The sequence below is a fragment of the Ixodes scapularis genome, unplaced genomic scaffold, assembly GCF_016920785.2.
Source record: "Ixodes scapularis isolate PalLabHiFi unplaced genomic scaffold, ASM1692078v2 PGA_scaffold4__175_contigs__length_147842914, whole genome shotgun sequence".
In the NCBI taxonomy this organism is placed as follows: Eukaryota; Metazoa; Arthropoda; class Arachnida; order Ixodida; family Ixodidae; genus Ixodes; species Ixodes scapularis.
In genome coordinates, this window is record NW_024609879.1 from 123,662,513 (window position 1) to 123,675,526 (window position 13,014).

The window sequence follows — 13,014 nt, forward strand, 5'->3', positions numbered from 1 at the left end:
ACTTGGGTTCATCGCAATACCTGCTATTTCCGTGACATGTTTATTGCCTTGTCTTTCTTTTCAATTTAGCGGAATATATTTTTTCTCAGCCGGTCGAGAAACTTGGTTACAAAATAAAATGGTGTGTCTTATACCAGTGCCACACGTGCAACTCGAATGCCATTTACAACGAATGACATTTGTGTGATCGGCGGATCAGCTCGCAATTTGTCGCGAGTGGAATGCCCCACGCCCGGAGTGTGGCGCGCTGATTGGCCGTCCGCTCAAATGTCATTCGTTGTAAATGGCATTCGAGTTGCCCGTGTGGCTCGGGTATTATACGCGCGTGTAACATTAATATCTGTGAGCGGAAAAATAAGAGCTGCTTTCTTAACTTCCTGGTTTTATCAAATTATGTATTTTTGTCGACATTCAATGCTTTCAATGCCATTGATTTTACATATAAAATATGTAATGAAAGACTCATTTATTTATTAAGAATTCAAGAGTTTTTTTTTTCTTAGTTTTTTTTTTCTAAAAGAAAAAGACGATTCTGGTTTTTCAGCGCGGGCTCTTTAGATTCAAGACTGTGCACCAAACATCAAACTAAGTTTGCGCTACGACAAAAAAAAAAAAGGGTCTTAATAAATATACTGCACTCAAAGAAATCTAAAGCGTCCACTTCTAGCAAGGCCGAGCCGGTCGCTGCCATATACGGGAACAGTTCGGCATTTCACAAGGTTAATGATATGCTTTGACATAAAGAAATATTGGCTTCGACCTTTACCTTTAAAGTGAAATGCATTATAGGGAATGGGGGAGGGGATTGGTGTCGGTCACATGACGTATATTTTCCCGCTAAATTTAGCGAGGAAGCTGAATGAAGGTATCGGTCTCGTGACGCCAGGTCACGTGATGCCCATTTCCCGCGCTAAATGTACCGGGAAGACTGGATTGATGTCTATGTCACAGGACGTGAATTTTCCTGCTAATTTTAACGGGTAAACGAATTGATGTATAGGTTAAGTGACGTCAATTTCCAGTTAAATTTAGCCGCACAACTGAATTGATCTTTTGGCCATCGGGCACGAATTTTCCCGCTAAATTTAGTGGGGAAACTGAGTTGACGCTTAGTCACGTGCCGTCAAATTCCCAGTAACGCCGGTTTCCCGCCAAATGTAGCGGGGAAACTGACGTCAATTTTTCGCTAAATTTAGTGGGGAAACGAAATTCATGTGTATGATCCCGCGACATCAGGTCACGTGACATCAATTTTCCCACCAAATTAAGCTGAGAAACTGCATTCGTGTTTATGTCTCCTTACATCAATTTCCCATCTAAATTTAGCAGGAAATGCACGTACTGATAGACGAACGGACGAGTGAAATTTACTGATTAGGAGTAGCGTTAAAAGCATTTCATACTTTAAAGCAATCTGCGCTGAGGCACTGTGCATAAGGGTTCACCATGCTCAGCCTGCTGCTCCATACAGACGGGATTTTTTTTTTTAGCATACACATTCTATCTAGTTATTCGCTTAGCCCTCTTCGTAGATTGCAGGGATTGGCCCTCCCAAGTGCCTTGCCGGAAAGTATCCACTTCAAATGTTTAGGAGTGTAGCTCTGATGCCGGCCCAATCTTGCCCGCGCCATCCCTCAACAGTTGGTGGCTCTCCCACGGTCACGAACAAGTGCATGAAGTCCCTGGGGTGCTTCGCCTACGACGACATCTTCTATCACGTGATCCACCGACCAATCAACGTGCTTCCCGACGACCGGAAGCAGATCGCCACCAAGTTCCTGTTGTACACCAAGCGGAATCCGAACGAACCGGAGCTCCTGATTGCTGACGACTCGAACCTGAACGAGTCCTTCTTTGACGCTGCGTCAAAGAGCAAGGTCATCGTCCACGGCTTCATGGATTCGCTGGATATCGGCAAGTGGATTGGAGTGAGTTTGTTTTTTTAACGCATTTACGTAAGTTTATGTGCTCATCGGCAATCTATGATGCGAATAAAAAAATTGTATGAGGTCACAGTACAGGCAGAGCGATGGCAGCGACACCTTATGGGGTAACTGAAAGAAGGGTGAGCGCGCAGGCGATCTGGTAAAAAGATAATGTGACCTCAGACAGGGAAAGATAAAAAAAAAAAACTTATAAAAAAAAGATACATCTCTTTTTTCCCAGTCTCAGGTTATGTCACCTTGTGGAACCCTAGTGCGTAGTCCCCTTTCGAACTTCCATGCATTCATGTATTTTGCCCATTACTTGGAGGAACCATCGCAAATGTCTACTTTCTTTCTTTAAAAAAAAAAAGGGGGGGGGGGGGGGGGGGAGGTGGCAGAAACGAAATGTCGCCGCGTTCATCATCTCTCTTTACAGGACCGCGTTCATGCGATTTTAGTATTTTAGTATGGACTTTTTTTTTCTTCTTCTAGGTATTAACTGTAACAGGCAGGACGATATCAAATACACAATCCCCATCACAGGTTCTCATCCCGTCAAGTCACTGTCTATTAATAGGTTTCTCGAATTCCCAGACGAGAGAGGACGATGACTGATACGACTCACGATACTCCCAGATCATGAAGGACGAGTTCCTAAAGCACAGCGACTACAACGTGATCGTCGTAGACTGGAGTCACGGCAGCAGGCCCCCTTACACCAGGGCTACCGCCAATACCAGGGTGGTTGGAGCAGAACTGGCGCACCTCATCAAAGCCTTGCACGTGAGTCCCAGCTTCACCATTCCTATAATCACCGACAACATAAGAAAACGTAAGTCATGGCTTATATTCTTCACGGTTGTCGCTTCGTATCTTGTCCACACCGTTTTTTTGTTTTTTTTTTGCGTGTATTATTGCAGTTTTGCTGGAAGCATAGCGATGATCCTCGGGAATGTTCACGCTCCTATTGCTTGAGAATTGTTAGGGACGTTTAGCGCGGAGGTATTTCGGTGGCGTTCTTTAATGGTTTCCATCCGTGACGTCACGGCCAGGATTCGCTTCGTCGTGAGGTCACGAGTTGTCACCCTGACTACGTATCGTCAGTTGCGACGATAAGTTCAACGGTGCGTTTAAAAAACACGGTGGGAGCTATGGAGTCGTCACGTTCTGAAACTGAGGAAAAAGAAAAAGAAAAGAAAGCCAGGAAATCCGACTACAACGACGCATTTGGTCGCGCACGTCGAGGCAGATTAATGGTTACACTCGCAGTCTTGATTACACCCAGGTCGAATGCTTATTAAGATGTGCTGCATTGAGGGCAAGTAGAATCCCGGCTAATGTCACGTGAAATATGTTTGCCCCGTTTAAATACGGAGCGACGGCGTTGCACCGGACACCTTCAAACGTGCAAGGCTAAGGCCACGGAAGTACGAACTTCCGGTCGCATCAGTCGCTCTCCATTAAGGCCCGTTCACACAGTTGCGTTCGGAGCGACCACTACGCTTACGAACGAATGCAACCGGTTGGAGCGACAAGTTACCATAGCAACGAAGCGCCAAACGGTCGTTTCGTTCGCGTTCGTTCGCAACGCAAGGAGTTGAGCCGGGCTGAACTTTTTCGTTACGTTCGGGAACGACGGGAGCGACAGACCAATCACAGGTCAAGGAGCTCGGTCGCGCGCGTTGCATGCCGGTCGTTCCAGGCTCCTTCTATTTGCAAACATGGCGTCGGTGGTGATCGTCGGCAGGACGGTGTGGTGAAGTCTCATCGTTCCCCGTAAAAGGGCTATCCTTGACTGTGAATTTTCGTCGTGTGTCGTTAGGATAACCCAGCACGTACTAGAAGGGAAGATCCACCTACTTGTGCGGCGATCTCGTGGCGGCACTCTCAAGACAGCAGAAACGCCCGTGCCGTCGTGTTTGTTTACTTCGACTACAGTGGTGCTTTCTTAGCATTTGTGTCCTCAAACATCACCCGGATTTCTTTTTTGGCGCATTCCTTGCGTGTGCTCAAGTTCAAGGTATTACTGGTGCGTACCGTACAAAGGATGCGAATTTTTTACTCGTTTTCATCGCCCGAAAAAGGTGATTAGTGTTAGCAATCCTGAACGCTCGCATCGTCTGTCAAATTATATTTCTACGTTGCTATATCGTTGCTAAGATTACATCGTCTTTTATAATCGTAAAAAAAGGCGTGTGGCGAGATTTGTACTGTTGGCAAAGTCGTGTATTAAAGTCTTGATCGTCCAAGACGGCGTACTGCATCTTTTTCTTTTTTTAATGCACTACCCTGCAAGCGTATCCTGAAATAAAGAGTAATAAAGCTTGAGGTCATAGAAGGCGGTCTGTCTATTTTCTGTTACGCAAGTGAGTGGCAGCGCGTCCCCTTCTTTTTGGAGGCACCGCTGAAACAGCTGACGGCAACGGAGAGACGGTCGCCGTGCTGCCGACCCGCTGCGCTTGTTGCAGAGCAGGAGTGTACGCGCGGCGCAGAGCGATCGTTGCGGTCGCTCTGGTCACAACGGGCGCAGTCGCGGATAACGGGTTCGTTTTAGATGTCTGAACCAGCCTTTACACAGCTATTGTAGGCCGTAGCCGAACCCTCGGGCTGCTCCGGTGAGGACCCGCTACCCCGCGTCGGGCACGAAACCGTCCGCCATGTTTGTAAGCGTATAGCTGGGTCGCCTCCTATTGGCTACGAGCAAGAGCTGAAGCTCGTTTCTCATTGGCTGTTGCTTCGTATGGTTGCATGCGGTTGCATGTGTGTGTACACGTCGCGCACGGTTGTCGTTGAAGTCGCAGCGGTTGCATTCGTTCGTAAGCATAGTGGTCGCTCCGAACGCAAATGTGTGAACGGGCCTTTAAGCTCGCGCGGCAGTGGAAGGTACTTCCTGCGGACCAATCAATCTCCCGTTTTTTACCATATGACCCGCTTTCTGTGCGTGAGTACGTGCAGAGAGCTTGCTCACGTGGTGCAAGACCAACGGTTATGTGGTCCAGCGAGCACGTACCTCTCTCTCTTCGCCCTGTCGTACTCAACAGTGAACGTGGTGGTGCAAGGCTCTGTTTGTTAGTTGCCAGGCACGATCAGAATCTTATTTCCTGTACTTCAAATCGGGTGTACGTTTATCTATCTAGAACATGCAGTCTGAAAGACGCACACACAAAAAAAAAACAAAGAAAACATAACTCATCTGACGCACGTTGCACGAGCTTAGAAAGCAGGGGCATAGGAAGTTATTGGCGACGTGCGCGACCGAAAGCGTCGCTGTGGTCGGCCTTCCACGATTGGCCGAACGCTGACTATGACGTCGGAAAAGAATTTATCATCGGCGGAAATAAGAGGAATGAAAGAACTTTAATTTTGACGGTGTTGGCAGTGTTCCTTCGAGAGCGCAATGATTTCAAGCTTCCACGATGCTATTTACAAACACCATCGAATTTGTTTTCTGCGAGGTAATGACGCCACAAGGGGGAACCGTAGGAGGGCGCCGCTAAAACATCTGGTCGCTAATGGCAGGGGTGGGCTTCTGTCCCTGCACACCACCTTCTAATAACAAAGGCAGTGTGTTGACGGTCTCGGCGTCGCTCAAAAAAGGTGGTGCAAACATCGGATATGAGTGCCGCCTTAACGGTCGACTCACCCTCACGCTCAATCAAAGGGATCACGAATCCCAGCCGAACGTTGACTCAAACAGTCGTGCCCAATCTGCGTCCGCGTTGGCCTTTTAGAGCCCGTGCCGAAAATTTAGCACTCCGGCTTTGTTAACCTGAGAGGTGTTGCTCCGCAACTGCAGAGTGTTCACAACAAAAAAGACGAAGTTTTTACGTGATTGGTTTTTACGTGAACGTAGCCTTAGCGGTCCGAACGAGACAGCAAAGTTTCATAACTTACCGTTGTCTTATGAAAAAGTTATCAGCGATTTTCTAAAACAAATTTTACGGGAAAATGGCGGCCGACGGAACTCTCGAACACATGGGGACCTGAATGATGCCAGCTACCGAAATAGGGCAAAAACGCGTGCCCCATTTTCCCGTTGAAAATTTTAGAAAATCATTCGTTACATTTGAATGAGTTAACAGTTAGTTCTAGAACCTTAGCACCTGGTTCAGACCTCTAACACTACATATGGGAGGAGAACGAGTGTTCGGCGATGTGTATAATTTAATTTCGTGGCCAAAAAATATTTGCAAGTTTCTTTGTTTTTTTTTCTTTTGCGGGACAGTCTGAACGTTTCTAAGTAGTCTCTGAAAGTGCAGTTTTTCTTTTTCTCACGGTCTTTGTTAAGTTTGAGTTTGTTGCTAGAAAAATCGTCTTTCTTTTATTCTTTTTATTTTTTTCAGAACTCGACAGGTGTGCGGCCCGAGAGCTTCCACGTCGTCGGTCACAGTCTCGGTGCTCAGATTGCCGGCTACGCAGGGGAACGGCTCGACAAGCTTGGGCGCATCACAGGTGACCCGCGTCGTTTTTGAAGGCTAGTGGGACAGGAAGGAAGACACGCCGCGACGGCCACGCAAACACACACACACCCACACAGACAGACATGCCAAGACGGCAGTGACAGGTGGGTGCAGGAGGTACCGGATGTCGCGTTTTCATAGCCGTGCGTTACGAAAAAAAAACCCACACGATTTTTTGGGCACTGCGCAGGAACCAGACTCGCGTCGAGTGGATTATCGCAGCATGCGCTCAGACAATAGCAGCGCTGCCGCAGCGGCATGCACGTCAAGGCCGCCTGTCCGTGTATAAATTAGAATAGTGCGGTTCACTGGAGAATGCCCATGCCGAAGAAGGAAGCTGCTTTCCGACACAGCGAGGAGTGGGTCTCGGCTTGCCAAATTTCAAATCAAACGCTAAGGGGGGGGGGGGGGGGGGGGGGGGGGGACGTTTTTAGTTTGTTTGTTCAATCCCCCAAACGTCTTTCTGCTGATATCACACACACTCTGGTGATAGTTAGGGGGACAAAATAGGCTTAGAAGAGCGATGGAATGATATGTTTATCCTTTTAGACTTAGGCTACGTGGCGTAAGCTACCGCCCGTTAACAAAGGTACAGCAATTAACATCCATCCATCCATCCTTCCACCCCCCCCCCTCCCCATGTTTTATTAAGAACGCCGAAAAAAGGGCTGATAACACAACAGGGCGGGCGGATCCAGAACGCCGTAGAAAGTGCTGGAACTACACGTCAATCACAGGAAAAAAGAAATCATGTCCATTAGTTGTCATATTAAAGGCTGCTTAATTGAACTGGAGGTATAGGCCCTGCCTTTGGATGGTAAGTCTTATCACGTCAATGTCCCAGAAAGTACCCTCCAATTCAAATATATTTTTGTGAGTTCTTCCATTTCGTCCTTTACACTCTAAGAAATCTGGAGCGTTATACTTATTCGCAAAGCTCTCGCGAGAGAGCCAGTCGCTTCAACCTAGGGAGAAATCTCGGCGAATTACCAGGCTGAATCTATTTTTAGACCTCAAGCAACCGTTTGAGTTTATCTGCTATAGATGCGATCGTGGTACGAGATACGGTGGTGGTGTTTCGATCCCGGTTCCTGTCGAGTTCGTTTCTTTCAATGTTTCGCTTGCCTTTCCGCTTAAATTGGTTTGTATGTGCATCCGTATAAATAGCAAGGATGTAATCTTCTGTAATTGTTAGCCGCCTAATTCTCCTGCTGATTTTTGCTCGGGTTTATATAATGTTTTGAATAAAATACGTGTAAGGTCTATCTTAGTCTTTGGTGATTTTAATATTCCCAGCATGTCTTTGAACAAACTTATTTCTATGAGTGGGAGTAATTCTTCAGAATGTATTGCCTTTCTTAATACATGCTCTGATTCTAACCTGAATAAGCTTGAGAAATTGTCGACCCACACCACGCTGTTTACCGCAAATGCGCTTTCATTTAATTCAATTTTACTTCATTGTAATGCGTCCGAAGGACGCATTACACGTGAGGAGGTTTAAAACAAGTTGCAGGAGATTAAAGAACAAAAATTTCAAAACACAAAAAAGGGAAATGTGATTGCAGATACACCAAATGTCGTCAATCAAAGCGAAATGAAGCAGAAGTAAAGTACGAACAGAGCACAAAAGCTCTTCTACAAAAACAAAATAAAGGTCAATCATTATTCCATTTTGAACACTGGCCTCTAAATGAAATATGATTTCTATCAGTAACTATAAGATGAGGTAATACATTTCAGTCTCTGGTGCAAAACACTGAGGGAAAGAAAAGGAAAGTGTTTGTGCGACCCGAAAATGGTTCTATTTTGCAACAGTGATCTCATCTTGGCGATGTAAAACTGGCAGGGCGGCAGTAAACTGATTTAAAAGTTGTATCGCTGCAATGGATGCTATGAAAAAAAAAAAACGAGACATTTTACATCTTTTTTCTAGAGGAGAGAGTTTATTGCTAGTTACTTAGACCGAGACACTAGTTTCCGCTGAGTAGTTCTTGCGTATAAAACTTGCTGCTTTATTTTGTAAAGATTCCAGTCTCTGTAAAAGGTAAATTTTTTTTTATTTTTTTTTTGGGGGGAAGGGGGGGGGGGGGTTCAAATGGAGCACGCATACTCTACTTTGGCAAGAACTATTCTCTTGTAAGCGAGTAGTTTTGTTTCACGTTGGGCAATATATAATGTTTGCCGTAAGAAGCCAAGCGTTGGCAAGGAATAGCTTGTAATGTGTTCGGTATGCTCGTTCCATGATAGAATGTGTGTAAAATGTATTTCAACTACTTGTACGATGGTAGATGTTCCAGGTATTGCGAGAATAATGAACATTGTGATTATGTTCTTGCAGAAGACTTAGTGATGCACATTTGTTTGCATTTGCTTGTGTTGATGTTCATCTGCCGCATAGAGCACCATGAAGATATTGTATTAGTCGTCCTGAAGTATAATTGAGTCCTTATTTGTAATAGGTTTTCGCTAAATAACTCAATCGTCGGCGAAAAGCTTCATTGGGGAGTTTATGGAAGAAGGAAGGTAATTTATGCATATGAAGAATAACAGAGGTCCCAGGACACTACCCTGGGGGACACCGGATGTAAAAGCGGACGGCCGCAAAGATGATTGATTAATTTTTACTGTTTTTTTTTTCACGAGAGAAAAAAAAAGTGAAAGCCGTTTACAACTCCCTGTAACACCGAATTAGAGCGCAGCTCTTGAGGAGGAGGAGGGAAGGGTACTGGGGGGTCAGGTGACCTGGGGGGGGTCACGTGACATTGGGGGGTCACGTGACGATGCCAATGATGCCGTCAGTGACGTCACTGATGACGTCATCAGTGACGATGACGATGCGGATTCCGATGACGTCATCAGTGACGTCACTGATGACGTCATCATCGATGATGACGATGACGATGCGGATGTCAGTGACGTCATCAGTGCATCCGTGATGATGACGGTGACGATACGGATGCCGGTGACGTCATCAGTGACGTCACCGATGACGTCATCAGTGATGTAGGCGATGACGATGCGGATGCCGGTGACGTCATCAGTGACGTCACTGATGACGTCATCAGTGATGATGACGATGACGATGCGGATGCCGGTGACGTCATCAGTGACGATGACGTCATCGGGGAGGTCACGCGACCTCGGCGGGGGGTCACGTGACCTCGGGGGCACGTGACCCTGAGGAAGTGGTCACGTGACCTCGAGGGGGGTCACGTGACCTCGGGGGTCACGTGACTTTGGGTGTCACGTGACCCTGGGGGAGGGGGCACGTGATCTCTGGGGGTCACGTGACCTTGGGGGTCACGTGACCTTGGGATGACCTTGGTTACGCCGACGCCGACGGCGACGCCGACGCCGCTCAAGCCGGGAACGGGCCCCTAAGAGCTGCGCTCAAAAACGCAGTTGAAGACGAAAGGGTCGGTTTGCAGACATGGACATTTTGAAAGAAGGCGATGATAAGAAACATAATTGAATGCTTTAGCGGAATCAATAAAGATGATATCGGTCTGAGTCGTATGATGAGTATTGACGTGAAGATCGGTAACAAATTCGAAAAGCTGCAGCTAGTGCACGAATGACCTTTTTAAAAACCACGTTGATTAAAAAAAAAAAGTTACGATTGTTCAGGTGGGAAATTATAAGAATATACAAAACATCCTCCTTGAGTTTGCATGGCACGCTGGTAAGGGACATGTGGCGGTAATTCGTAAGGTCGGAATGGTCTCCTGGTTTAACGACCTAGTACTGACCACACATCCGGATCTCGTTCAGTCACGTTCGCTCTTACCGGGCCTATGCTGATATAAATTTTTGCGTCCCCAGCACTTTGCCTAGCATATCTAAAACCATAAAGTTAATAAGGGACTATAACAGAGCCGATAATACTTCAATCAATGCGGAGCTCGAGGCCTTTTCGCACGAGTTCTTTCTGAGGGTTACCGAGAGAACTACAGACGAAAAGTGGTTTCTAGTAAGTTACAAAGTAAATAAGATAACTAATCAGCAAATACCTTTTCGCAAGATTAAAAATACGCAATCAACTTGGTTTACGCCATCGTTAAGAAGATTAGTGTTGAAAAAAAGCGTTTTTTTAAGAAAGCCAAGCTGTCAAGGAATCCGGAAAGATGGGTTGCATTACATCGCGCCAAAAATTACTGCGCACGTGCGCTGTATCTTGCCAAGGATACTTTCTTTCAGGAAACACTTTCATCGTTGCTCGAAACCAACCCACGCAAACTTTGGCATGTGGTGAACGGTGACGAGAAAAAGCAGATCGAATTGACTACTGACAGTGAACTTGTCGTTCCGAGAGAAAGTTGTTGTACTGCTTTGAATTCTGCCTTTGCTTCATATTTTGTTGACGTTGCATCGCCTGTGTTTCCTCATATATCTACCTGTGATTCTTTTCCAATGGATTTTTAGTTATTGACAGGTATGGAATATGTAAACTTATTCGAAACTTGAAGCTTTCCTCGTGCCCCGGTGATCATGGTATTAATACCAAATTTCTAAAAAAAAAAAAAACAAGGAAAAACACTTAAGTTTATTTTTTGATATTACTGTCAAAGATTTTTTCTCAGCCATTAGAATCATCTTTGCTTCCGGGCAACTGGAGGATGGGGAAGGTGGTTCTCCTGCAGAAGAATGGTAGCACGCATTGTTTAAAGAATTATCGTCCCATTTTTCCAACCAGTATACTTGCAAAATTCCTCGAACATGTAATTAACAGTCATATCGTAGAGTTTCTCGAACTACATAGTTTTTGTTTTGTTCATAAAGAAGGCTTCAGAAAAAATTACTCATGAGATACTCACCTTTCATCCTTTACTAATGACTTATTCTCTGATATAGATAGTTCGTCAACTGTCATTTTCATGGACTTTTCTAAAGCTTTTAAAACTCTCTGCCATAACTTGCTTTTGTACAAACTAAGTCAACTTAATCTAGATCCTACCGATATCAAATGACTCGAATCTTTCCTCCCTAACCGCACACAACTTGTAAATGCGCTAATTAGCCTACCTCCCTTCCGTGCCATGTAATGTCTGGCTTCTCACAGGGATCACTGTTAAGACCTCTATTGTTTGTTATCTACATTAACGACTTACCTATTAGCACTTCCACATCAATAAAATTATTTGCAGATGATTATGTCATTTATCAAAACATATTACGAGTCCTTCTGATCATGTCCTTCTTCAACCTTACCGAGATAACATTAATTCTTACCGCCGAATTCAGAAACCTCACTCAAACTACACTCAAACTTAAAAGGCCCCTCCACTTCCTCGAGGAAGGCGCGAGGGCCGGCGCTGGCCAATCGCGACGGCGGATCCGTCCTCGCGATTGGCCAGCGCCGGCCCTCGCGCCTTCCTCGAGAAAGTGGAGGGGCCCTTCAGTTTGAGTGTAGTTTGAGTGAGGTTTCTGAATTCGGCGGTTAGTGTGATACGTGGCTCATGAAACTTAACACTACTAAATGCAAATTCATAAAATTTCATGTCATGCCTCTGACGCTACGCCAACGTTTTACTCACTTAGCAACGCTCTTTTAACTGAAGTTTGTTCAACTTCAGTTCATCTCGGCGTTAACATAACTGATAAGCTTTCTTGGGAAACTCATGTTGACTACGCAACAAGCAACGCAAATCGCACTCTCGGGTACTTACGGCGAAACGTTTCATTTGCCCCCTCTTGTTTGAGACTTTTGCTTTATAAAACTTAAGTTAGACTAAGATTTAAAGACGCGTCATTAATTTGGGACCCGCATTTAAACTGGCAGATTCTTAACGTAGAAGCTATCCAAAATCGTTCTGCGCGTTTCATCTTTTATAAAAAAAAAAACTTCCGCACTGCAAGCGCCACAGCAATGAACTTGAATTTAAACTTGCCCGATCTCGCTTTACGCCGTAAAATCTTTCCATTTTGACTCGAAATATATTATTTTAACCTGCTTTTCAGCATCTTACTTTTCCAGCCTCCTTCATGCATCTCTTTCCACAGCGACCACCATTTCAAGGTTGGCGTGCCCAACAGTCGAACCAGCTTGCATTTTTGTTCCGTCATTCTCACCACATGCAGCGACTGGAACCACCTCCCCGCCTCCATCGCTTCCATCACAGAAACCAACCTGTTCAAATCTGCCATTTATAATCATGCATTGTAACCCTGCCTATTTTTGGTGTCTTATGTTGTCATACCTTTTTACCCACTCTCTGTGCAATGCTTCGAACTTAAGAGTAAATAGAAAAACAAACATCTGCGTTGCGACACTGCGCATGGCTTGTCACCGTGCTCAGTGCCACATCACGGACTGTCTGTTTAGGTCTGAACATACTTTCAGCCATGGTGCCGAGCTTCCTTTCTAGATTGCAGTGACTGGCCTTACAAAGTTCTGTGCGGGAAAGTAAACTCTTCAGATTTATGAAAGGCAACACAATATAGTATCACTATACTGGTTATTTCCTTTTTGGAAACAACGTACGATAATGAAAGTGCCCCTGGTACGATACACAGAAAACTTCATGGATATCTGTTGATGAGATCAAGATCTGAATATCCACAGGAGGAAAAAGGAAAAAAAGAAACGACCTATTTGCTCTCTTTTTCCCACCGAGTAACAGAACTCC

General features: G+C 45.4%; 1 protein-coding gene across 1 annotated transcript in view; it reads left to right on the forward strand.

The window, feature by feature from the left end:
* Positions 1-13,014, forward strand: part of LOC8050556 (pancreatic triacylglycerol lipase) — a 35,247-nt gene that overhangs the window by 1,508 nt on the left and 20,725 nt on the right. Inside the window, exons 4-6 of the mRNA XM_040505061.1 lie at positions 1,642-1,928; positions 2,562-2,708; positions 6,269-6,377. Of these exons, the coding sequence (XP_040360995.1) occupies positions 1,642-1,928; positions 2,562-2,708; positions 6,269-6,377 (543 nt within the window). The remainder of the gene's footprint in view (positions 1-1,641; positions 1,929-2,561; positions 2,709-6,268; positions 6,378-13,014) is intronic.